Raw genomic sequence first — 26,861 nt, 5'->3', positions numbered from 1 at the left:
CTCTCCTCCCCCCAGTCCCCAAGTTTCTAGGGAATAATCTTGAACAGAGCGTTTTTTGGTTATAAAAGAAAAATGAAGTGACTGTACTCAGTACTCACCGGTATGTTCACAAAAAAAGCACTGATCTTGAGACAGTATTGAGACATCTGGGCTGTATATAAAACAACAAACATTATAGCATATCATTTATTCCTGTGCAAGGTAAAGGGTTAGCACTTTTACTTCTCAATTTCCATTTTTTTGTGATGATTCTTGCTTTACAGGTGGCATGTATGCAGTTCATCAACATAGTGGTTCACTCAGTAGAGGACATGAATTTCAGAGTTCACCTCCAGTACGAATTTACGAAGCTGGGCCTCGATGAATATCTAGACGTGAGTATGGCCTGCTTTGACTTGCGTGTATTTGTGTTTTGTACTTGGATGTGATCGTGCAGAGAATTCATTGTCACCTTCTGTGTTAAGAAGAGCCATAGGGTGTGCTTGGTTGTTACTTTACTCCCCCCCCAAATAATTGCCAAATATTGGCAATACTAAAATAAAACCATATTACAAAAACAATACAATAAACAATCAACGACAGTCACACCTAAAACGATACAGCTCCACTCGTTGCTTGAGCCAATGTGGTGTACTAGTTAGAGTGCCAGACTAGGACCCAAGAGACCAAGAGTCAAATAACCATGAAGCTCACTGGACAACCTTGGGCCAGTCCCTGCCTCTCAGCCTAACCTACCTCACAAGGTTGTTGTGAGGATAAAATGAAGAGGGAAAGAACCATATAAACCACCTTGAGGAAAAGTGGGATACAAGTGGTAAAATAAAAATGAAAATATAGGGGGAAATGAATGCTTCTCAGTTTTACTCATCTGCACCCCTTCCTTAAGGGTTATGCCTTATATTTTACCATGCAGGTGGGCAGTCGGTGCCTTAGGGGCCATTTGCAGTCCTCTTTTGGAGTGACCCACCATGCCCAGAGAGTGTGACAGTGAATGGGAGAAAATGAATGGACAATGGAGGGATGAATGAGCGAAGGGAAGAGAGGGTATATGCTGGTATGTATATGTGTGAGAGAGAAAGGGAGGGCAGAAAGAAAGAGAATGAATGGATGGATGGATGATGGATGAATGAAGAGGGGGAGGGAAAGCGTTTCTCACTTGTTTTTCTGTGGAAAATCTATTTTATGCTTTCATCCTGTCTGTTACCACCGGTCCCCCAAGTGAATGCAGCTCTCCCCCAAACGTTAGTCCACCCTGTTTTACCAGTACCTCTCATGTCAACATTTCCTTAGAAATGCCACTTCTGCCTTAGTGCTCGACGAGCTAAATAGCTCCTTTACTGCTCTAAGCCATGCCCCCTTCTGAAAAGACAGAGCTCTCTTGCAGGCCTCTGCTGACTATTGCCTTGTGCTGTTCTTCTTCATTTGCTGAACGTTTGATGCTGCAAACCACCACCATCCCTCTGCAACTGCTAGCCAGCCACAAACTTTGAAGTGTTGGGGTAGAAAAATCCCTCTTGTTTTGCATTTGATACACAGCGACCACCCGGTTACTGTGCCAAGAGAAGTGAATGAAACCAGATGCTGCGCACACTTCTGGCGCACTGACCTTTGCTCCATTGGAATGCTTCTACTACGTGCACCTCCACCACACTGACCTCACTGCTGAGACAGCTGGATCCATTTCAGGAGTAGTTCTGGCAGAGCTAACCGTCCCCTGGCTTCTTTTGCTGATTCTTTTGGGAAGCAGAGTGACACACCGATCAGGCCACAGCTGTGCTGATTTCTGAAGATTTTATTCACTCTGTGCCTCTGTGGTTCAGTCACGGGAATCATAATACATGATAGTCTTCTTGGCAGCCATGATTTAACCACAATGGTGGAGGCAGAATGAGCAAATGATAAACGTCTATGCTCCCCCAGCTAAATGTAAGCAGAGAGCTATGACTTTCTGGTCAGAACTAGACTTGACTCTACACGAAATTTATCAGTTAGTAAGGGATCCCCTCATTTTGTTAACTGGGGACTTTAATGCGCGCTTGGGAGCAAACAACCAAGATATAGGGGAGAAAATGGGTCTGACTCTGGAGGATTTATCTTTCATTTCCCCTAGGTTATCCTGTGATACAGTCATAACCGCTGCTGGCTGCTCATTGTTTGCTTTAGTGACTAAGTTTCGTTTATTCATCTGCAATGGCAGCTCTGATTCTTTGTATGCAGACTCCTATACATTTTATGGGCCAAGAGGCTCGAGTGTTATTGATTTTATGTTGCTCTCCTCCACTTTAAGACATTATTTTATGGATTTCACTGTATTGCCTAGACCTGAAAGTGATCACTTACCCATATGTTCCCTGTTCTCGCTGCAATCTATCTTGACTTCTCCCGGAGGTATCTTTACTAAAGATCTCACCCTTTTGGGGTCTAGGAGGCTACGATGGGATGGAGACCTCCAAGACAACCTGGTTGCTTTTCTATACTCACCAGCCCTTTTAAATTGGCGAAAACAATTTTTAAATTCTAATGCCCCCTTGGACCTTTATAGAACACTTACCGAGACATTAAGACCTCGATTGTCTACCTCTCGCCCCTTATCCAAGAGACCTAATGGATGGTATGACAGCAGTTGTGTACAACAAAAAAAGGTCTTAGCTGGTGCTTTACGAGCCCTGAGAAGAGTAAACTCCCCTGAAAACTTAGCCTCCTATATCTGTAACCGCAGGGCTTATAAAAATCTACTGCACAGTAAAAAGATAAAGTTTGTCCGCCAGCAATGGGCGGACTTGTCCCTAGCCTTAACGGAACGAAATTCAACTAGGTTCTGGGCTATCATAAGGGGAGGGATTAAAGGAGATTCCTCTGCTATTGATAACTCGATCACTCCCTCCCAATGGTGCCTACACATTACAGCCCTTTTTGCCGGGGATCCCGGGATAGATACCCATCTTAGTTTACTCAAGGTGACTCTGCAAACCTGTATGGAATGGCCACCAGTTGTCATGGCCCCGCCAGAGGACTCCTCAGATGAGGACGACTCGGGAGTAAGAGCAGCAGACCCAGGAGCAGCAAGAGACACGGAGGAGCCTCCTGAGAATCCAGCTCCTTCTGCCCCTCAGCTGCAGAGCACCCCAGGGACAGCAGAGGCTCTGCAGCCAGACACAGACAGTGAACAGGATACTCCCCCCTCACCTGCAGAACGTAGACAGCAGAAGGTCAGGCAGAAGAGAGGCAGGCCTGTCTCCTTAAGGCCCAAACGCTGAGGGCTCACACCTGCTGTCCATCCTGCTCTTTATAAGGCACACCTTGGCTGCAGCTTGTTGCTGACTGCAACGTCAGGCGTGGCTTTGTGTAGACCTAGTTTCCCTGCAGCATCTCTTTGACTGACCTCCTTGGCAATTGATCCCGGACCTCCACTGACCTCACTTCTGGACTTCTGACTCGGCAAGTACGCTTCGGATAGGCCTGGCAGATTTACAACCCGACTGCTGGCTAAGGACTTTCCTTCCCTGCCAAAGACCCAGGAATTTCCAGCCCCCCCTGACACTGCTGATGCAGTGTAGAGCTGACACCAGTGTGCCAGGAAGAAGTGTCTGTATTGATCAATTCTCTATCTTCCAAGAAAGCGCCTGGTCAGGACATGGTTCCTGCTGAGCTCTATAAAGCTGCTCCAGGTTGGTGGGCACCCATTTTTGCAAAATTATTCACTTTTATCAATCAGTCTGGTTCTATCCCGAAGGGATGGTCTGATAGTATTGTGGTTCCAATTTATAAAAAGGGCCTTAAATCCGATCCAAAAAACTATAGACCCATCAGCCTCATTGACGTGGCTGCAAAATTGTATTCTAAATATTTGCTAGAGAAATTACAGCTTTGGGCCACTGAGAATAAGAGTATTGCAGAGGAACAGGCGGGCTTTGTGAAGGGCAAATCTACTTTAGATCATTGCTTTACCCTTACTCACTTGATCCAGAAATACGCCTTTCAAAAGAGGAAAGAACTTTTTGTGACCTTTGTAGATTTTTCCTCGGCGTTCGACTTGATTGACAGATCGAGACTTTGGCAAAAACTTGTGGCCACTAACATCGACCGCCGCCTGCTATGTCTGCTACAAACATTCTATTCCAATACTTCTCTCAGGGTTAGAGTTGGTGCTAATGGATCCCTCTCTGAGACAGTGCCTATTCATAAAGGGGTCCGGCAAGGGTGCCTTTTGGCGCCACTTCTTTTCAACTTATATGTTAACGGTATTGTTGATGCCTTAGCAGGCTCGACTTCCCCCCCCCCACGATCTTAGGTAACACGCTGTCAGTACTCCTCTATGCGGATGATCTAGCATTGATCTCTATTACCCAGGTGGGTATGAGGAGACTACTATCTGCGCTAGGTTCCTACTGTCGAAGTGAACATCTTGAAATTAATTATTCTAAGACAGTGGTGATAGCATTTGAGAGAAAGCATAAGCAGCATGTTTGGAGGCTAAACGACCAACCTATACTCCAACTGCGCCATTTTAGATATCTTGGCCTTACTTTTACTCAGTCTCTCTCTTGGAAGTTACATTCTGAAGCAATGAATCTTAAGACCTCTAATTCCATCCACTCGTTATACCGATTTTTCCACCTTAACGGTGGAAAACTAGTTCCGCCTGTAGTCGAGGTCTTCCAAAAGAAATTCACCCTAATCCTACTTTACGGTGCTGAGATTTGGGGTTATGCAAAGATCCGTTCCTTAGAGAAGCAACAAAATGCTTTTGCCCGTAGGATCCTAGCCCTCCCTAAAGGGACTCCATCTGCCCTTTTAAGATCGGAACTATGACTATATTCCCTAACAGCGTTAGCTCATGTAGCCCTCGCCTCCTTTTGGCTTAGATTAGCTGGCATGGATGATTCAAGGTTACCAAAAAAATGCTATCTAGAACAGCTTCGTAACCCTGATCCAAACAACTGGCTTACTAGGACTAAATCTATTTTAGCCTTTTATGGGATTAGTATTGAAACTGCCCCCTCATATGTTTCCTCTAGAGCTAGAGCAGGACTCAGGGATAGAATTCTTTTTTATGCCTCGAGGTGGGATTTGGCATATGCCTCCCCGTCCTCCTTCTCACATTGGTTTCCAATGTATAAAACAGCATTCTCTCTGGAGCCCTATTTTTCTTTTTTAAAATCACCATGGCTGAGATCCGTTTTTACTGCCCTTCGTTTTCAGACCATGCCCTCAGCATATCTGGAAGGGAGATATAGCCAGACTCCTATACACCTCCGATGCTGCCCATGCAACTCAGGTGAAGTGGAGGATATCTCTCACTATTTGTTGTTCTGTACCCTTTATAAAGACCCTCGGGCCAAGTTCCTATCCCCCATTAATCTTAAGAATAGGACCCCTTTGGAACAAGTTTGCATTTTTCTAGCGGGAAATGACCCTTTTATAACGCATCAAGTTGCTCTTTTTGGTCATGCGGCTGCCAAAATTAGAGCTAAACTTTTCAGATAGCTTCTTTTATTTTCCAATTTTATAACGGCTTTTTAAGTCACCCATAGTTTTACATTGATGTAATTATAGCTACGCATTCACTTATTCGATACCCTTTATGTGATTTTAATAAGTGGTGTAAACTCTGTAAATGTTTGTTTTCTTAATCTATGTTTTGTATGTTTGCGGTGGCTCATGAGCTGTAAGCAGTAAAAGAACTTGTATGACATGGGTGTAAGTGAGAAACTACAGTCAGTCAAGAGGAAGAAGTAACTTTGGGTGCACACTTGAAATCTCCCACTGCAGTGGAACTAGAATGTGGCTAATGTCTACTTCATTATGTCATTCCCTGTTCCACTCTCCTCACCCCTTCCCTTGTCTTCCTTGAGTTTGCATGTAATTTTAACATTTGAAGGAGGGCATAGGAAGCTGCCTTATACTACCAAGTCAGCTCATTGGACCATCAAACTAATGGCACTGGCTCAGTGGCCCTCCAGGCTCAGAATTTCAGACAGGGTCTTCCTCTGTCTTTTTTAGAGAAGCATTATACCAAGCAAGACCCAGTGGCTCATCTAGCTCAGTGCTGTCTACACTGCAACTCTCCAGGGTTTCTTTCCCAGCTCCATCTGGAGACACCAGGGATTGAACATGGGACCTTCTGCATGCAAAGCATGTGCGCCACCACTGAGCTACGGCCCTTCCTTCCCCAAAGAAGTGTTGGGCAAGTGATCATGCTGCTTAACTGTGTTCCGGGGGGTGATAGGGAAAAAGATGAGAAACCCATCTACACTTGGGCACTGTGATGAATTCATAATGGGACATCTGAATTGTTTATTAAAACAATTGGTTTTCTTGATCTACTTGCTGCAGCAAACCTCCCTAAGATGAGTTGAACTATGACCCATAGAAATATAGTTTCCTCCAGTGCAGCATATAATCCAGACCCCAGGGGGCAAAGGAGGTGGGGTGGGGAAGTGTCCAGTCATGTGACATACAACGTTATCCCATAGTAGCTAGTCGGTTCATTTTCATCCAGAAATGGAGATGTAACTGGGTTTGAAAAGCCAATATTACAGTCACTGTTTTTTTTAACAATGTATCGATTATATTTCCTCCAACAGAATAAAAACTAGGTTTTTATTCTGTATCTGAGCTAGAATTGCTTTTTAAGAAGTTTTTAAAGTTGTTTTCTTAAATATATTTTTAAGAAGTTTTGTTTTAATTTGTTTTTAAAGATGTTTTGTTTTAATATGTTTTAAAGTCTCTTGTTTTGAAGATGTTTTAAAGTGCTTTTAGTGTTTTTGTTTGCTGCCCTGAGCTCCTTCTTGGAGGAAGGGCGAGATAATAAATAAATAAATAAATAAATAAATAAATAAATAAATAAATAAATAAATACATACATACATACATACATACATACATACATACATACATACATACATACATACATACATACATACATACATACATACATACATACATACTGTTCTTCGACCTTGGGTCCCTGGATGTTAGACTACTACTTTCATCATCCTTGGCCATTAGCTAAGCTGGCTGGGGTTGATGGTGGTTGAAGAATACTGGTCCAAATTACTGTATCTGTGCCGTTGTATGAATTATAAAATAATACTGGGCAGAATTCTAGCCTCTAAACAGATAGTGGTGGGCTTTGGTTGGGCTGCTGGGAAACAAGCAGTTGCTTGTTTTATTTATTATTTATTTGTTTATTTATTACATTTCTACCCCGCCTTCCTTTTCATGATTGAAACCCAAGGTGGCTTACATATGGTTCCCAGGCAGTCTCCTATCCAAGCACTGACCAGACCTGACTCTGTTTGGCTTCAACAGGGATCTGGCCTTATGTACCTTCAGACCATAGCCTGGGACCAGGCTGCCTGCATCCCCCCCCCCCAATATTTCTACTTCTTCCTGATTATCTTCTCATAACTAGAGCATATATATTACCTTCAGCCGCCAGGAACATCTCTCAGCAAATTGAAGCCAGTGTACATATACATATTTTGGCAGTGAAGGGAGCTCAGTTGGTGCCCCATTCCCCATACAGATGCCATTTTATAGCAAAGGGTCTCCTCCTGTCCAAACTCCCAATTTGTCTCCTTTGTAATCTTCACACAGGTGGACTGAAGTGGTAAATGGTTGTTTGTTTATTATTCCAATATTTATACCTTGCCTTTCCATCCCAAGATGAACCTTCAGAAAGCAGCTAACAGCCACAACAAACAACGGTTTAAAACAATATAAGATTTATTTATTTTTGTAAACACTTCTATAGGTTAAGGTCAAAACGAGCACCTTGAATTGAGCCCAGAAACATATCAGTAGCCAACTAAATGGGTATCTATATTAGTGTGGTGTTCTATGGTTAGAAATTCGGCTCCCATCAGGAGCCTACTGTTGAAAAATAAAAAAATGAATCATGAAAACAATTATGAGGATATATTTTGCTTTATGATAAAGACTGTTCTTCTCAGAAGTATACCTAGCACCTTTTGTTTATATGGTGTATGTATATTATAAAGTATTATAAAGTATAATAACTGTTAGTTGGATGTCATTGACTGAAGGACAGGCCACTCTTCTGAGTTCATGAGCTAAGGCAATGTCCCACAGCATCAGTGCAATCATTACCAACTATGGCTGGGGCCATGATAGCTAAAGCTAATCTATGGTTTGAGTGGTGTAGCTCTTGTTGATATTATTCATCTCACGTGTTGGATAATGTATGCATCATCAATGGATCTGGGATGAAAAGAAAACACAGTATCCATAGAGTGACTGGAAACTTGACTCCAGATGGAGTCATAACTGTAATTTGTTCTGAATCTGGCCTTTAACCATTGTGAAGAGAGACTAAATTCATACCAGGTGAAGCAAATGATTGGATATTTTGTAAACTTGTGTCCAATTATTGATGGTGCTTTTAACATGTAAATTTCTTTTTAAAAAAGAAAAGAAGCTTTGAAAGGCCAGTTGGAAGCAAAGAGGGCTTATTCAGAAGCACATAACATTGCTGAGTAAAGGAATTAATATCCAAGTGAGTGACAGAATAGACCAAGAAGTACTCTCAACTTGTTGAGAGGTGAAAAATGTTTTGTAAAAAGGAACGTCTTTTGCTATTAATGAAGGACAATATACATTTTCTCCTCTCATACCTATTAGGAATTTGCTGGTACTAACTACAGTCACTGCCTCTCAGCCTCAGAGGAAGGCAATGGTAAACCACCTCTGAATACCACTTACCATGAAAACCCTATTCATAGGGTCGCCCATAAGTTGGAATCGACTTGAAGGCAGCCCATTTACATTTTCAACTACAGTTAAGGTTTTGTGTCCTACTTCTCCATGTTGAAGTGTTTTTCTTTTCTCTCTTCCCCTGATGCTCTGTTATTAGGAACTTTTAACATGGAAACATATTTTTGTTGCTTAGGGGTTCAGCTGCTCTTGCTGCTTTTTGGCTTTGTTCCATCACATAACATAGTCAAGAATTTCTTTCATGTTTTCTGACAAGGATATTTTATGTTCCATATAATACGTCTCCTGATGCTACAGTCCTGCATGGGGACTATTGTTTACATTTAAACTCATGCTCAGGTGCACACACATGCACACACACACACACGCAAGCACACACACACACACGACTATTTTAAGTTGTTCAACCCAAGGATAACAATGACTCCGCCCCCGCATCATCAGTAAGTTCAGTTCAACATGAAAGACACTATCCTGATACAGAAACACCGTAATGGGGTGCTGCTGTTAGAATTCATTATACTGAGCCTCCTTTTAAATCAATGTAAAAAAAGTGATTGAATTTCAACAGTAACTGAGACAAATAGCATTTTTGTTGGGAGGGGGAATAGTCCACACTGCCAATATTATGAATTTAAAGCCCAAAGTAAGAGCTTTCCCCATCCCTGAATATGAATAAGATGTGTACGATTAACCTTGTTACTCATCAGAACCAGTAGGCATTGGGACTGAGAGCACACCACATCAAATTTCCACTCATGGTTTGTTTCCTCCATGGACCAGAAACATCAGGAGTGGCAGAGGGGTGAAGTGGGGACTTGTGAGCAGTGTGCACCAGTATGCTGCTCTTTCACGTTAAACCATAGTTTAATTTTAACCATGGTTTAATGTGATGCCTGAACCAGGCCCGTGTATATATCACTGTATTAGTAATATTGAAATCAATAATTTTATTAGTAATATAAATCAACCATTTTAAACTCTTTTGATGGTAGTAAATTCATTTGATGATCCTTCCCCCTCCCCTTTGGGTTTTTCAGAAGCTGAAGCACACAGAAAGTGATAAGCTGCAGGTGCAGATTCAAGCTTATCTGGACAATGTGTTTGATGTGGGAGCTTTACTTGAAGATGCAGAAACCAAGAACGCCGCCTTGGAAAGGGTGGAAGAACTGGAAGAAAATATATCTCATGTTAGTATCAACACTGATGGTTTAAAATACAGACATTGGGGATATCTGTATACAGAAATTTCCTTTCTTTTTAAATAAGGTATTATCTCTGCAGATGTGTAGGCTTTGTAAGGTTCACTGGATCTGGGCATTAAGCTCTGCTTACAAATGCACTTTCTCTGGTTTATATACATTACTACTAGTAAAGCTTTTGCTCATCTATTATTTTTCTTTCTACCTTGAGAAGGAAGAAAACCATACACCTAATATGTAGAGGAAAGGCTAGTTACCTGGATAATTGGTTTCCATGTGACTTTAATATTTTTAGTTCAGTTTGTAGCAGTATGCCTCCTTTTATCTTGACAGTGTCATGGACAATATGCCTGTGAGACATCATTAAATAATCATAAGAACATAAGAACATAAGAAGAGCCTGCTGGATCAGGCCAGTGGCCCATCTAGTCCAGCATCCTGTTCTCACAGTGGCCAACCAGGTGCCTGGGGGAAGCCCGCAAGCAGGACCCAAGTGCAAGAACACTCTCCCCTCCTGAGGCTTCCGGCAACTGGTTTTCAGAAGCATGCTGCCTCTGACTAGGGTGGCAGAGCACAGCCATCATGGCTAGTAGCCATTGATAGCCCTGTCCTCCATGAATTTGTCTAATCTTCTTTTAAAGCCGTCCAAGCTGGTGGCCATTACTGCATCTTGTGGGAGCAAATTCCATAGTTTAAATATGCGCTGAGTAAAGAAGTACTTCCTTTTGTCTGTCCTGAATCTTCCAACATTCATCTTCTTTGAATGTCCACGAGTTCTAGTATTATGAGAGAGGGAGAAGAACTTTTCTCTATCCACTTTCTCTCTCTTTTTTTTTTTTTTTTACAATAATTTTTATTCAAATTTTCATAAAACATACAAAACAAAATCATAAAACATTCAAAGACAAAAAACAAAACAAAACAAAAATGATTAAACAAAAAAAAAGAAAAAAAAGAAAATGTTGACTTCCCATTTGTCGCAGATCAAATCAGTTATAGGTCTACAATATATAACAATCCTGTCTCTTAAATTATATTATAAAATCACTTTCCTCCAGTAGTTATCTTAATTAATCATCAAATCTCATAAACATTACTTTATTCTTTCCACAAAAAGTCAAAGAGAGGTTTCAATTCTTTAAGAAATATATCTATCAATTTTTCTCCTAATAAACATGTCGATTAATCCATCTCGTTAATAATAATAATAATCTTATTGTCATAACCATAGTCCAAATAAACATATCGATTAATCCATCTCATCAAAATCTGTTAGGTCCAATAATTTCAATAGCCATTATTCCATTATCCATATTAATTCCATCTTCCATCTTCAATAGTCCTGTTAAGTCCAGTAATTTCAGTGTCCAATCTTCCATTATCAGTATTCCATAATAATCTTGCTGTCATAGCCATAGTCATATAGTAAGAGTCTGATGGGAATTTCCTCTATCCCAAATATTTTCTTGCCATTAATTCTGAATAAGTTGCTGAAATATTGTTGTAAAGTCATATCTCTGTTCTTCTTTTTTACAAAATGCACTGGTTCATCTCTTGAGAGTTTTTCCATTGTCACATGGCTGCTGTTAGTTCCATAGATTTTCTCTATATCAAGCTCCATCACGTCATTCCAGTCCAGAAGATTATCCAAGCCATTGATAACTTTATCTCTAATATCTTCATTAATTTCTTCAGAGATAACGTTAAATTCCAAACAGTAGATTTTATTTCTAATATCCATAAACTCCAGATCTTTTTCCAATTCCACATTTGTTCCAATCTCCAGGGCTTGTATCTTCCCTTTATTTTTTCTTTTCTCATCTCTGATCTCATTCTCCTCTCTCACAGGATCCCCTATTTCTTTAAGCTCCTGCGTCATTTTGCTCAGTTCAATTTTCAACTCCTTACTGCCCTGTCGCAGGGTTTGTTTCGTTATCTCAATCTCATCCATTATTTTCTGAAACATAATTACTTCCAGATTCTCAGCCACTTTCTTGATTGCCATTTTTTAAAACCACGAAAACAAAGCAAAACAAAAATAAAGAAGAACCACTTCTTATTTCAGCAACAATTGGGTTAATATTCCAGGCTTGATGACATCACAGTATAAACAGAGCAGCCTGCCTTATCTCTCTATGTTCAAGAATACAAAACAAATTTAGTTCCCAGCATCAAAACAGTTAGCGGCGTCGTGAAGAAGCAGATTCGTCAAAATAAAATAGACCAAAAAGAGAATAGTCCCAGACAATATAATATTCCTCGGAATAGAAATCCCTCTTCTGTGTATATCTTTAGAATGCACTTCCAGGACAGCTTTTTGCAATAGAAACAGAGATAAGCTGTTAATTTCGTGAATAACAGAGAAGAGTTATAACTCACCCAGAAGCTCTTTAAAGCTGATTAAATTGACAAATCTCTTTTTGCTGCAACAATTTAAACCAAGTAAAAAAAAATAATAGAAAGAAGGGTGCTTGCCTGTTAGTCTGTTTTCTCTTTGAAGAAAAGATAAACGTATCGCATTAAACAGATAGAGCTTGTTCGGAAGTCCGTCCGGCATTGCTGGCTGGACCTTTTCTCATAAATCAATGAAATCCAGTCCTCCCAACAAAAACAGGCTTTTGAGGTTGATCTCTACGTTTCTCCCTGCCCGGGAGAAATTTCATCAGTCAAAAAAAAAAAAAGTTCTGACTGATTTATATCTGAATAAGCTTCTTTTGAGGCGGGAGCCCGTCTCAAAAGCAGGCACAAGCGAAGTCACCCTTCCCGGAAGTCTCTATCCACTTTCTCAATGCCATGCATAATTTTATACACTTCTATCATGTCTCCTCTGACCCGCCTTTTCTCTAAACTAAAAAGCCCCAAATGCTGCAACCTTTCCTCGTAAGGGAGTCGCTCCATCCCCTTGATCATTCTGGTTGCCCTCTTCTGAACCTTTTCCAACTCTATAATATCCTTTTTGAGATGAGGTGACCAGAACTGTACACAGTATTCCAAATGCGGCCGCACCATAGATTTATACAACGGCATTATGATATCGGCTGTTTTATTTTCAATACCTTTCCTAATTATCGCTAGCATGGAATTTGCCTTTTTCACAGTTGCCGCACACTGGGTCGACATTTTCATCGTGCTGTCCACTACAACCCCGAGGTCTCTCTCCTGGTCGGTCACCGCCAGTTCAGACCCCATGAGCGTATATGTGAAATTAAGATTTTTTGCTCCAATATGCATAATTTTACACTTGTTTATATTGAATTGCATTTGCCATTTTTCTGCCCATTCACTCAGTTTGGAGAGGTCTTTTTGGAGCTCTTCGCAATCCCTTTTTGTTTTAACAACCCTGAACAATTTAGTGTCATCAGCAAACTTGGCCACTTCACTGCTCACTCCTAATTCTAGGTCATTAATGAACAAGTTGAAAAGTACAGGTCCCAATACCGATCCTTGAGGGACTCCACTTTCTACAGCCCTCCATTGGGAGAACTGTCCGTTTATTCCTACTCTCTGCTTTCTGCTTCTTAACCAATTTCTTATCCACAAGAGGACCTCTCCTCTTATTCCATGACTGCTAAGCTTCCTCAGAAGCCTTTGGTGAGGTACCTTGTCAAACGCTTTTTGAAAGTCTAAGTACACTATGTCCACTGGATCACCTCTATCTATATGCTTGTTGACACTCTCAAAGAATTCTAATAGGTTACTGAGACAGGGCTTTCCCTTGCAGAAGCCATGCTGGCTCTGCTTCAGCAAGGCTTGTTCTTCTATGTGCTTAGTTAATTTAGCTTTAATAATACTTTCTACCAGTTTTCCAGGGACAGAAGTTAAGCTAACTGGCCTGTAATTTCCGGGATCCCCTCTGGATCCCTTTTTGAAGATTGGCGTTACATTTGCCACTTTCCAGTCCTCAGGCACGGAGGAGGACCCAAGGGACAAGTTACATATTTTAGTTAGCAGATCAGCAATTTCACCTTTGAGTTCTTTGAGAACTGTCGGGTGGATGCCATCCGGGCCCGGTGATTTGTCAGTTTTTATATTGTCCATTAAGCTTAGAACTTCCTCTCTCGTTACCACTATTTGTCTCAGTTCCTCAGAATCCCTTCCTGCAAATGTTTGTTCAGGTTCAGGGATCTGCCCTATATCTTCCACTGTGAAGACAGATGCAAAGAATTCATTTAGCTTCTCTGCAATCTCCTTATCGTTCTTTAGTACACCTTTGACTCCCTTATCCAAGGGTCCAATCGTCTCCCTAGATGGTCTCCTGCTTTGAATGTATTTATAGAATTTTTTGTTGTTGGTTTTTATGTTCTTAGCAATGTGCTCCTCAAATTCTTTTTTAGCATCCCTTATTGTCTTCTTGCATTTCTTTTGCCAGAGTTTGTGTTCTTTTTTATTTTCTTCATTCCATTTTTTGAAGGAAGACTTTTTCCCTCTAAGAGCTTCCTTGACTTTGCTTGTTAACCATGTTGGCATCTTCTTGGCCCTGGCGGTACCTTTTCTGATCTGCGGTATGCACTCCAGTTGAGCTTCTAATATAGTGTTTTTAAACAACTTCCAAGCATTTTCGAGTGATGTGACCCTCTAGACTTTGTTTTTCAGCTTTCTTTTTACCAATTCCCTCATTTTTGTGAAGTTTCCTCTTTTGAAGTCAAATGTGACCATGTTGGATTTTCTTGGCAATTGGCCAGTTACATGTATGTTTAATTTAATAGCACTGTGGTCACTGCTCCCAATCGGTTCAACAACCCTTACATCTCGCACCAGGTCCCGGTCCCCACTGAGGATTAAGTCCAGGGTTGCCGTCCCTCTGGTCGGTTCCATGACCAACTGGTCTAGGGAATAGTCATTTAGAACATCTAGAAACTTTGCTTCTTTGTCATGACTGGAACACATATGCAGCCAGTCTATGTCCGGGTAGTTGAAGTCACCCATTACTACCACATTTCCTAGTTTGGATGCTTCCTCAATTTGATATCTCATCTCAAGGTCTCCCTGAGCATTTTGATCAGGGGGACGATAGATCGTTCCCAGTATTAAGTCCCTCCTGGGGCATGGTATCACCACCCACAACGATTCTGTGGAGGAGTCTGCCTCTTTTGGGGTTTCGAGCTTGCTGGATTCAGTGCCTTCTTTCATGTATAGAGCGACTCCACCACCAATACGTCCTTCCCTGTCCTTCCGATATAGTTTATATCCAGGGATAACCGTATCCCACTGGTTTGCTCCATTCCACCAGGTCTCCGTTATGCTCACTATATCAATGCTCTCCTCTAAGACCAAGCACTCCAGTTCTCCCATCTTGGTTCGCAGGCTCCTAGCATTAGCGTACAGGCACTTGTAAGCAGTGTCTCTCTTCAAGTGTCTTTGGCACTTGTGGTTAGGCCTGTGGTAATTTTGCTCTTCTGAATTTATATCCTGTGCCCCTGCTCTCACAATGCCTACTTCTAGGCCTACCCCTTTTAAAATTTCATCATTTCATCATTCTAATATTGCTAGGAACTAAAGAAGGCAAATTCCTGCTAAAGCACAAGAGTTTTAAGCAATTTATGTCTACAAACTCCACACAGTCTGAAAAAATATGCTGAATGTAAAAATGTCCTTGGAGTTTTACTCTTGAACCTTTTTTTGTTCCTGTTCCAAACTGACACATAGCTGGAAAAAAAAATTCCACTTGCTGTAGCATACTGGTGTGTGAACATGATGTCCTGCTTGTGAGTTTCCCAGAAGCATCTGGCTGATCACTGTTGAAACAGGATGCTGAACTAATGGACCTTTGATCTGATCCAGCAGGGCTCTTCTTGTGTTTTTATTGCCTACTAAATAGATAGTGAAGTTTGCTGCAGAGATTTTTCTGAGATTTTTGCTAACCAAACGTCATCTGATTATCATCTTAAACGCATGTTGTCTATCCCCCCACTTTAATCATACAATCAATTAAAAAAAAATTAGAACACACAATTATAAAACTCATGGGACAGATCCAAACTTGGCCCTGTACAAACGGAAGTGGTCCTTCTGACCACAGAAGGCTTTTGATCTGGTGGAGGAATCCCACTGCAAGAAGGGACGAAGGAGGCAATTTACACCTATTCTCTTTACCCCCTGTAGCTGCCCCCTTATCCTGGAGGGCACCCCAACTCCCTGAAGCAGATTTTCAGAGGTCACAAGGGGCTAGAGAGGGGATCAGCACAAGTCATATCCTGCAGTAGAGCAGAATCTGGAACCCAAGCTCATATGGTTACAGATTCAGTACAAATGATTACATACCCAGCTTGAGTTTTAAAACTTACACAAGCAACATTGTTAGAAAATGTTTTCCTATTAGGTTCAACTTTAATATTAAAATCTGATTTACTGTCTTGGCTCATATTTACTCAAGGCATAGATACCAAATTTGGCCTTGGGCAGCTACATTCTGGGGTGATCTAGAGCCATGGATGTTATATACACATGAATGAAAACTACCATATCCATATTGTACGTGTCCTTGTTGTTCTCTAATCAGGTTATTGACTCAAACAACTCTGGAATATTTAATTTCAGTTGAATTGCAATCCCAGATGGAATCACTTGTGTGAATAGCTTCATCAAGAACTCTGATATAGGATGTGGGGTAGGTGGATGGCGGGAGTACTTAATTTGCATATAAATAGGAAATTCCATGGACACATAGAACAAACAAATATAGCAGATTGGTGTTTCATGCCATAAAAATACATGCAGCAATCTCTGTAGCTTCCCAGATATACTGTAAATGTTTGCAAAGCAGAGCCAGGAGTTGCGGCTTATGGATTAAAAAATTTATCAGCCGCAGGGATCATGCTGGAATGGGATGGATGAGGAGTAGATATTTCTACTTAAGAATTACTTGATTCCCTGAAGATAAAGGCTAAAGAATGTTGCGTTGCGGATGATTCAGTCAAACGAACTGAAAACATGGTACCACTTAGTCCCCTCTATATAGTGTTGGTATTTAGTCTTCTAATATTATAAAATTACTTCAGGATTTTATTAGAATGTAACTTGGTGAATGAAAGGAAGCTGATTCCTGGAGTAAATTCTTTTATGCTCTGCTCCATCCACAGTCTAATCTCTGTTATTGCTCAAATGGAGCTCAGACCTGCTCCTCAGATGAAGAACATATTTATTGAATAAATATATATAGCATGGCATATATAATAGTTGGCATGGGCTACACCCAGTTTTTGACCCAAATTCAACACCAAACTATCAATCCGTCACAATTAGACCCTAAGATTGTAAAGATTATGTATGGCTCCTGTAGCTTTGGCAAGGGGGTCTGTTCTTGGACATTTACCGCATTAATGTTACAACAAAAGGATATGATGTTTATTATATACATAATGTATCACTGTGGCATGCAGCAACCGACATGAGTGAATAAGTCCTTTCACCTAGTAAACGAATCAACATCCTGAAAAAGGATTGGTAATGGGTTAGGAATTTAAATGGGTTACTATAGGCTGCACTGTGAACCCCCTATGCCAACCTTGCCCATGACCAGCAGGTCTGGTGGCCTCAAAGGCTTTGTTGAAGGAGAGTATCAGAAATCCATAATTATCCTAAGACCCTAGGAAGATGACTTACACCAGGTATGACTATTTGTCCACCTAAACCAGCTTTGGCTACTGTGCCTTGCAGAGGCAGAAATTCATCCCATGACATCTTGCCTGTTTGTTTTTAACTGGAGATGCCAAGGATTAAGAAAAAATGGACATAGAAAGCTGCCTTATGCTGAGTGAGACACATTGGTCTTTCTAGCTTAGTATTGTTTACACTGACGGGCAGGGGTCTCCAAGGTTTTGCGCCAGGAGCCTCCCCCAGCCCTACCTGGAGATGCCAGGGATTGAACCTGGACCTTCTGAATGCAAATCAGATGCTCTACTACTGAGCTTCAAGTACAGCAAATTGAACCTGGGACCTTCTGTATGCAAAGAGGTTTCTCCCCTTTGATCTAGTTATTTGTCAGGCAGCATAGGACTTGCATTAGGAGCTCTGTGGATGATGCACTGATTTCCTATAAGTTCAGAAGCGGTCTTATAGCAAGTCAGACCATTGATCCTTCTAGCTTGGTATTATCTACATTGACTGGCACCAGGTTTCAAAGGTTTCAGACATAGTCTTTCCTAGCCCTACCTGGAGATGCCAAGGATTGAACCTGGGACCTTCTACATGCAAAGCAGATGCTCTACCACTGAATTATGGCCCTTTCCCTACAAATTTACCATGCCACAGGTAACGCATTCAGAATGTCACCTGTCGATAAAGTACTCCTCTTCTGCTATCTTCCTATCCTGAAACCCACAGAGCCAATTTTCAGACTTTTATATTACTCAATAACAGTTTGTTATTTTTGTTGCCTTCTAGACCGATTATAGCTAACCAGACCACCGGAATTTCATGTATATTTAAATTTTAATTGGATTAAAACTGTTGTATGAAATCTCTTAGCAATTAACCTCCCCTTTTTTAAAATGTGTAGTTATCAGAAAAACTGCAAGACACAGAAAATGAAGCTATGTCAAAGATTGTGGAACTGGAAAAACAACTAATGCAGAAAAACAAAGAACTGGATGTCGTTCGAGTAAGTGTACCGAGTGCAGATTGTGCTGCTCAAAGTGCTCATTGGATGGTTGGACGTGTTCCTCCCAAGTATGTCAAACTCTAAAAAGTGGAACCTGCTAGATTCACTATGGCCACCCACAACTGGCTACAGCTGAGTTTACTTGCAGTCTACAGGAGCTATGTAATTCCAAAGCATGTGCACACATTGAGCTGATGTAGATCTAAAACACTTTCTTCCTTTCTGCAAGCAGTTCTATCTATCATTTTGCAACTGCAAATATGTACAAGATGCATATATGTTATTGTCCTTCTTGTGATTTTAAGTTGCAGTTCAAAAGGCCATGTAAAACTATTCGTATTATGGGGCTTCTGTGATCGCCTCTTCTGACCATACCTCTCTGTGTTTTCTGGCACCAGCAACCACTGATGTTTTCATCCAGCATCCTTTGATGCAGCCTGAGTTGTTGCAGTCAGAACAAGAAATTGGGAGTTTTCCCCAGGTAGCATGCCATCACGCCATCGAGTGTCCGAAGGCAAGAACGTACTGGAGTCAAGATCTGTGGTGAGCGAGCCCCTCCCACTCCAATTTCATTCTTGCCTTCGTCCGAGGCTGTTCATCTCTCCAGTATTGTAAGGCTTAGAGGAATTAGTTCTTCCAGTCTGTGTGTTTGTATTCTGTGTGTATGGGAGAGTGTGGTGGGATTCCCCTGGCCCCCAACCTGTTGGGGCCCCCTTTTCTCCTGAGGTCTCACCCCTTCCCTCTATTCCCCCTTGGTGAGGTGGTTGTTGGTTCCCCCCCCTTTTCTCCTTGTTCCCCTTTTTTAATTTTTGGGACCGCGGAGTGCACCTGTCGCTCCTTACTTCAGTGGCAGCTTCTCTACCCCCCCCACTCTTCAGGTGGGAAAAGCCCAGTGCTTTTGTGCCTGGCTCTACCACCTTTGTTCCCAGTCCCGCAGCGCTACTGCAGCTACCAGCCCCCCCTCTCCTTCCCCACCACTATTGCAACGTCTGTTTTTCACGTCCCGTTTTTTCTGTGCCACCTCAGCCTCTGGTACCAGCACGCGGCTTCCTCTGCCCCACCAGCTGCGGCTGTGGCTCATTCCTGCGGCCGCTCGGTGCCTCAGCTGCTGGCTGCTCCTTGACTGTTCAACTTCTGTGGCACGGCTTCCCCTTGCCGCCAGGTGCTGCTCGCCATGCTCCAACTCCGACCTTTTGGCCGTTGTTCCCTACAGCGGCTTGCAGGGGAGGCCTGCTGTTGCCGCCTCCCCTTGGCCATTAGCTTCTCAGGGGCACGCGGGCAGCTGCACTAGAGGTGGCACCCGTCTGGCACCCCCCCCCAGGCAGCTTGAGTGCGCTCAGGCGGCAGCAAGCTCCGTGACCACCATTTTGTTTTTGGATCCTTCTATTTTGAATTTCCCTCCTTTTTTGAATTTCCGGCCCTTTTTTATTCCTCTTTTTTCTCCCTTGCTCCTTGCTGGCTGCCTCTGTTGTTTGATTGAGGAGTGGATAGTGGTTCTTCCTTTCCCATTTGATTACATGACCAGGGATCATTTCTTGAGAATTTACTTCAGCATCAGGGCAAAGAGGCTATTGAATTTACAGCACTGAGGAATTGTACTGCACCCCCCCCTCACTGGGCGTGTACTACAACTTCTCTCCCTGCTATAGTGCACAGCAGCAGTACCGCACCCCCCAGTGAGCGTGTACTGAAATATATTTCCTCAGCTAGTGCACAGGACCAGTGCTGCACCGCCTCCACCTGTGGGCGTGTACTGAGATCCATTGTCTCATATAGTGCACAGGAGCTGTACTGTGCCACTCTCTCTGTGGAGGCCCATCTAAGCTTGTACTCCTCAGATCCATTGCCTCATATAGTGCACAGGAGCAGTATTCTCTCTCTCTCTCTCTCTGTGGAGGCACATCTAAGCCCGTCTTCCCCAAGTTGTATCTCGACTACTGCGTCTAGCCAGCACATGCACGCTTGCTCCTATCCACATTACCATTTGTGACAGTCCCTGTACCCCTGCCTTGCTGCGTGTTTATAATGGCAGATCAGCAACCTGAGACAGACCTGCAGACAGATGCTAATCAGCATTGCAAGCCTCAGTTGCATCACAAGGCCTTAAAGTGCAAGCACTCCAAACTCCACTCCAAGGCCATTACCAAAGCTAAACACCTCTCTGCCCATAGTGCTTCCAAACGAACTCGATATGTTTCAGTTCCTGCTTCAGAGGATCCTGGTCAGCAGGCATTGTCAGCTGTTTTTCACTCACCTACTGGTTCTTCAGGTGACGAGTTCGAGGGGTTCCCGAGCCAACCAAGTTTGGACTGCCCATCTCAGTCGATGGCGACGACATCTCACCATCAATCAGTACATCAACACCTGACCCAACAAGAGCAGACTCTACCCTCGGATCCTTAGGTGGCCGTACCTGATCCTCCCCTAGGGCTGCAACTGACTCCCAAGTTTCTTTCAGTTGAAGGACACACTGGGGTTCTTCTCCCAAGTGCAGTCAGCTTCGCAGCAGCAATTCCCTCAGCGGCAGCCCAGCACGATGGGTCATCATGTTTGTCATGATGCTGTACCACCTCCTTCTCCAGATCCTTTTGATGTTGCCAGAGGCAGACCTGGAGGTGATGATGCCAGATTGGAGGACCCTTCGTCTTTTTCTCAGGCCGAAGACGATGAGTGGAGTGAAGACTCAGAATTGGAGGAGGACTCATCCTATCGTCTTTTTGATTCAGCTGACTATCTCCTGCTGTACCGTAGAGTTTTGGATATGCTTGGACTTCAATCTTTGCCAACCCAATCTCTCGCCCCTCCCGTGAAGGGGGCCAGGGTCCTCAAATCTCCCAGATCGGCGGACCACTTCATTCTGGTTCCAGATCCCATCGACAAGCTGGCCAAAGACAAATGGGCTCTGCCGCTGCGTCCGCGTCGTTTCTCAGCCCTGGCCAAAAGACATTATGCTTTAGCTCCTGAGTTCATAAATCACCTGAACGTTCCAGGAGTAGATCAGCCAATCTCTCACTTGGTGTCCAGGTCTCTCCTCCCGAAAGAAGGAGACTCCCAGCTTAAGGACTCATCAGAACGGCGGCTAGACTTCGCCCTGCGAAAGAACCATGAAGCCACCGCCTATTCCATTTGAGCGTCTGCAGTGGCCTCCATCTTTTCAAGAGCCTCGATGATGTGGCTGGATGAGCTCTTGGAAGATCCAGATCCAGCCAAACTCAGAAGGGGTCTGGTCAAGCTGCACAAAGCGGCGGCGTTTGTAGCTGATGCTACTTTGGATGCGTCGCAACAAGGAGCATGGGCACTGGTTGCAGAAGCAGTGGCTTGACAAACTCTCTGGCTTCGTCACTGGGACGCAGATACCACAGCCAGGGTCAATTTATCTACAACCCCATACTCTGGGGCATTGCTATTCGGCGAAGAAACCTGTAAAGCAGTCTTGGTAGATCCTAAAGACAACTGGAAGCCTGTTCTAGCCACTGCCAAAAAAGATGACCGCAGGCCGTTTCAAAGGTTTGCTCCATACCGATCTTTTCAGCCCTTTCGAGGAGCGCGGTCTGGGGGGGCGAGGCCGCGACTCCTGTTTCACAGACTTCCGCGCCTCCAAGGGAGCCTGGCACAAACAGTGGTTCCAGGGCAAGGCTCAGTACCAGGGGTGACAAGGCCCTTCCACTTCATCATATGGACCGGGAACGCGTCAGCGTAGGCAATTCTGACGCCATCCCTATTGGAGGAAGGCTACTCCACTATGCAGGGCTCTGGCTGGGACTAACTCAAGTTTCTTGGATCAGAGATCTTTCCTCTTGTGGTTACAGCATAGAGTTTTGGCTATCCCCCCCGGACAGATTTGTTCCCTCCTCCGTTCCCAAAATGCAGGAATGGCAGAGGGTCATGCAGGAAGCAATACAACATCTCCTCGACATAGCGGCAGTAGAACCAGTCCCACCAGCAGAGAGATTGCAGGGCGTTTACTCTGTCCTCTTTGCAGTTCCCAAGTGAGATCTGTCGTGGAGAGCGGTCTTGGACCTCAAGTTTATCAACCATTCGTCTCACTCTGGACTCGTCGCAAATGAAACTGGAATGGGAGGGGCTTGCTCACCACAGATCATGACTCTAGTACATTTTTCCCTTCGGACACTAGATGGCGCTATGACTACCCACATGATGGCATGATACCTGGGAAACCACCCTTCAGGTGAGGCCAATGGCTCGTTCACAGTGCATGCAGAAATACTTTGGTGTGCATGTGGGTCTGTTTGACTTTTGGCCTCAGTTTTCTCTTGTTATGGTTTCTGTGCTTATTCTTCATTACATCCATGACCAGTCCCTTCAAGTCAAGGATGGAGAACCTGTGGGTCTCCGGATACTGTTGGACTCTCAACTCCCATCAGCCCCAGCCTGCACAGCCAGTGATCAGGGATGATTATAGCTGTACTCCAACAAAACCTGGAGGGCTCCCAAAAAGCACAGGCGAACCTACCAAGCTCATGGTCATGTTAATCCTTATATGAGTTCTCCCTGCCACACTGAGATGATCCTCACAGGGTCCTCCAGCCCTGCTTTAGGCAAATGTAGGGCAAGTTTAGACAATGCGCAGAGGACTATTTGGCTCCTCCTGGGAGGAGGACTACTGGGCATCTGCTGGGAGGAAGGGCGGGATTTAAATCAAATAATTAAATAAATGAATAAATAAATAAATAATAAATAAGTGTAGAGTCTCTTAGGTACATCAAATGGAATGGAAGAAGGGGAAAGCGACAGATATCTCAAAACTGATATCATCCATCAGAAATTGGACAATCTCATCCAGAATGAAGAAGGATGTCATTAGCATAGTTGAACTGGCCTGCCATTCTACATATCAAAGAGCCTTCATTACTCTATCTAGGAAATAATTTAATATTCACATACGTTTGCATATTGTCTCTTCAGTGGCCATGGTTGAGGTTCCTCATGCAGCTTATTAAAGTGAGAATTCAGTGAGCAGTAAGACATAGAAAGTGACAAGCAAATAATCAAATATGCCTCCATCATCAAATGTTGCTATACAATTACTTAGCTGGAAATCCTATGTTTTACTGTTCCTTCAATTTTGACAAACTCTGTACTCTGAATGCAAATTTGTTCTTTACCTCTGGCCTCTTTTGCAGGAAATTTACAAAGACGCAAACACACAGGTTCACACGCTGCGAAAAATGGTCAAAGAAAAAGAGGAAGCTATTCAGCGACAGTCAACACTGGAGAAAAAGATCCATGAACTGGAGAAGCAAGGGTCCATTAAAATCCAAAAGAAAGGAGATGGTGACATCAACATTCTTCCTGTTGGGGCGGCTTCTGGGACATTGCCCTCAGGGTCAGAAGCTGCAGCTGGCACTTGTGGAGGATCAGTTTCTGGCACTACCCCTTTAGCTTCACTGCCGCCTCCACCACCACCCTTGCCGCGGTCAGCATCTGAATCAGAAGCAGGTGAGAAATGTTAACAAATCAAGGAGCAAATGGAATTTGCTCGCTGTAAGATAGTGAGGATTAGTGCATCCACCTTGATGCATTAAATAACACTTTGTGATGGCCACTCATGGAAGAGGCTGGACCGAATTCATAGAAAGCTGGATGCATTTAAAGCCTCATGGTAATAAATGGCACTTGTGTACATTGAAGATCTCAGCATCTTCCCTTGAAAATATTTAATTAGAAATAAATTCCATTGAAATCAATAAGGCCTGCTTCCAAATAAAATATCTTTAATATTAGGCTGTTGAATAAATGTGCATAATTTTGCTCTGGATTATACCCACTGTCTAAATACCAATTAAACTGCTATTGCTTCTTCTTCTTCTTGTTGGTGGTAGTGGTAGTTGTAGTTGTAGTGTTAGTAGTACTGTGTACATGGCACCATATAGAGTAATATAAGCACAAAAAGGGAGAGATGTCTCTGCCTTGGGGAGCTTATCTAGCCCTACAAACATTTGTCCATTTCAGTTAAGCAAAATTCAACTTCTTGTGTTTGAGTTCCATTCTACACATTGCATTAGGTAGGAGGAGACTAGCCGAAATAGCATCCATTTGGCAGCTTCTCTACTGTGTTATGGTGTAGCAAAGCTCACCATGTGGATTGCCTGTAGTTGAAAGAGCTCCCTTTGTGCATTGCTGGGGAACAGTCATAGCTTGGTTGAATACCTTCAAATGCTGTTTGTCATTTTTGTCTCTCAGTGCAAAATGGGCCTGTGACAGCACCGATGCCTCCTCCCCCTCCACCCCCACCTCCTCCTCCGCCGCCGCCACCTCCTCTTCCTGGCCCAGCTGCAGAACCAGGACCAGCTCCCCCAGTCCCACCCCCACCCCCATCAGCACCTCCTCTTCCAGGAACAGCCTCCCCTACTGTTGTTTTCAACTCAGGATTAGCAGGTAAGAAGTAGCAGGCATCTCTGGTGTGCTGTATAAGGCCTATCCACAGCCAAACATTCCCTTGGTCAGGAGGAATTAGTCAGAACGGGTATTTTAGAAAAGTGATGTGATGCCTTCCTTATTGAATACTCAATCAAAGTGTCCCAGTGCTACGAATCTTAGTAGCAGCAGTAAGTTCAAGCCAAAATAACTTTATAAAGATACGGCAGCAGTCACATGGTGATGATCTATTCCCTTTAAATGTTTGGGGAAAGGCAACTTTTGTGAAATTAAATCTATGTGCTGTTTTCTTGTATCTGCTACAAGGAGAGATGGTGAATGCCTTATGGAGACAATGCAAGAATTGAACATTAAGAGATTCTTCTCCCCATTCTGCCCATTATGAATAGTTTTCAGCCTTTGAGCTGGCAGGAAAACGCCTCAAGGCATATCTTTTAATGCTCTTAAAACAGCCTTTCCCAACTAGTGGGACACCAGATGTTGTTGGACTACAATTCCCATCTTTCCTGACCATTGGCAATGCTGGCTGAGGCTGATGGGAGTTGTGGTCCAACAACACCTGGTGGCCCACTAGTTGGGAAAGGCTGTCTTAAATGGAGGCTTTGTACAGTTGTTATAATGCCTTGATGTTATCCTATTGTTGGTTAAAAAAAAAGTGTTAGATATCTCATCATCTGGACTGAATCCAACTCTCCAAACTCTGGGTTCTGAAGATATGAGGCAGGCCTCTCTAAGATAAGTGTGCAGATGCTGTAAAAGACCCCCCCCCCTCTCTCTCTCTGTGTGTTCAGAATTGATGAATGTTGACAACCTGAGATGAATGCAAAAATAGTACCTTATCTCCCCACATTTTGGATTGACTTTGGAAGATTCTGACAGTCACATTTAGGTGACTGTTAATATTCACCAGCATGGTTCTGAATATTCACACGTGCAGATAACTTATCTGGGATTTTCAACACCCATATGCAAACCTTGGCATTCATCAGGTTTTGCACATTCACTGTCCAAAAATCAGGGGTAGAGATAATAACTCAAGTCATAGTGCACATGCTTTGCATGCCATTGATTTCATCTTCAATCTGTGGCATCTTCAAATGAAAAGGTGAGACTCTGCAGTGCTGCTGCCAGTCAGAGTAGGCAATACTGGGTTAGATGAACAAATGGCCATTCACTGTAACATAAATACATATGTGTCTTGATTGAGTTAGGAAGTAGATCATCCCAGCCCACAATCTGCCTTATCCAGAGGAAGAGTGTGTATGTGTGTGTGTGTGAGAGAGTGATTTTTAGTGGAAAAAACTGCTATAAGGAAATGGGTTAAAGAGCCTCTTCCCCTTTACCACATGGCAGTCTTCTGCTCCAGATTGCAGACTCAGTGGCTGCATTTGAAATGGCAGGGGTGGGTGGGAGTTGGGGAAAAATTATACTAGACTGAGTGCCATCTGTAGTTTACAGTCTCAGAAATGACTTTATCTACCAGACAGGAGGGAAGGCTTCTGTCATATCCTGACCACCAGGCTTGGAAACAGGTGGCTGCATATATGTTATTAAGTCAGAAGGGGCTAACACAGAGTTTTTTAATACCTTCCAAAGGTTCTGTTTTGCAAAGTATCAAAACTTGAGTTCCAAAGAATACCTCCCTAATGATTATGATAGTGCTGCCCTGCCATCATTTTTACCAGTCTTTTCTTTCTTCTCTAATGTAGTACATAATAAGGAAACTTTGTTTTGCTGAGCCAAGTGATAGCAAGGTCCCCCCTTCCCCTTCTTTGCACAAACTATCAACAAAGAAAAGAAAATGTCAGCTTATATTGATTATTTATTTATTTATTTTATTTAATTTTTATACCGCCCATAGCAAAGCTCTCAGGGCGGTGTACAACAAATAAAAATATATCTTTACATTTCAATATTAAAAA

The 26,861-nt window shown here is 43.0% G+C and overlaps 1 protein-coding gene across 6 annotated transcripts in view; it reads left to right on the top strand.

Moving 5' to 3' along the window:
• FMNL2 (formin like 2) overlaps positions 1-26,861 on the top strand; it is a 262,344-nt gene that overhangs the window by 206,087 nt on the left and 29,396 nt on the right. For all 6 annotated transcript variants that reach the window (XM_061608771.1, XM_061608773.1, XM_061608774.1 and 3 more), the window contains exons 11-15: positions 264-374; positions 9,780-9,929; positions 18,439-18,540; positions 23,685-24,000; positions 24,745-24,939. In XM_061608771.1, the coding sequence (XP_061464755.1) occupies positions 264-374; positions 9,780-9,929; positions 18,439-18,540; positions 23,685-24,000; positions 24,745-24,939 (874 nt within the window). The remainder of the gene's footprint in view (positions 1-263; positions 375-9,779; positions 9,930-18,438; positions 18,541-23,684; positions 24,001-24,744; positions 24,940-26,861) is intronic.

This window comes from Rhineura floridana, chromosome 2 (assembly GCF_030035675.1).
Source record: "Rhineura floridana isolate rRhiFlo1 chromosome 2, rRhiFlo1.hap2, whole genome shotgun sequence".
In the NCBI taxonomy this organism is placed as follows: Eukaryota; Metazoa; Chordata; class Lepidosauria; order Squamata; family Rhineuridae; genus Rhineura; species Rhineura floridana.
Note: the sequence above shows the minus strand (reverse complement) of the source record. Positions and strands in the feature narration are given on the sequence as shown.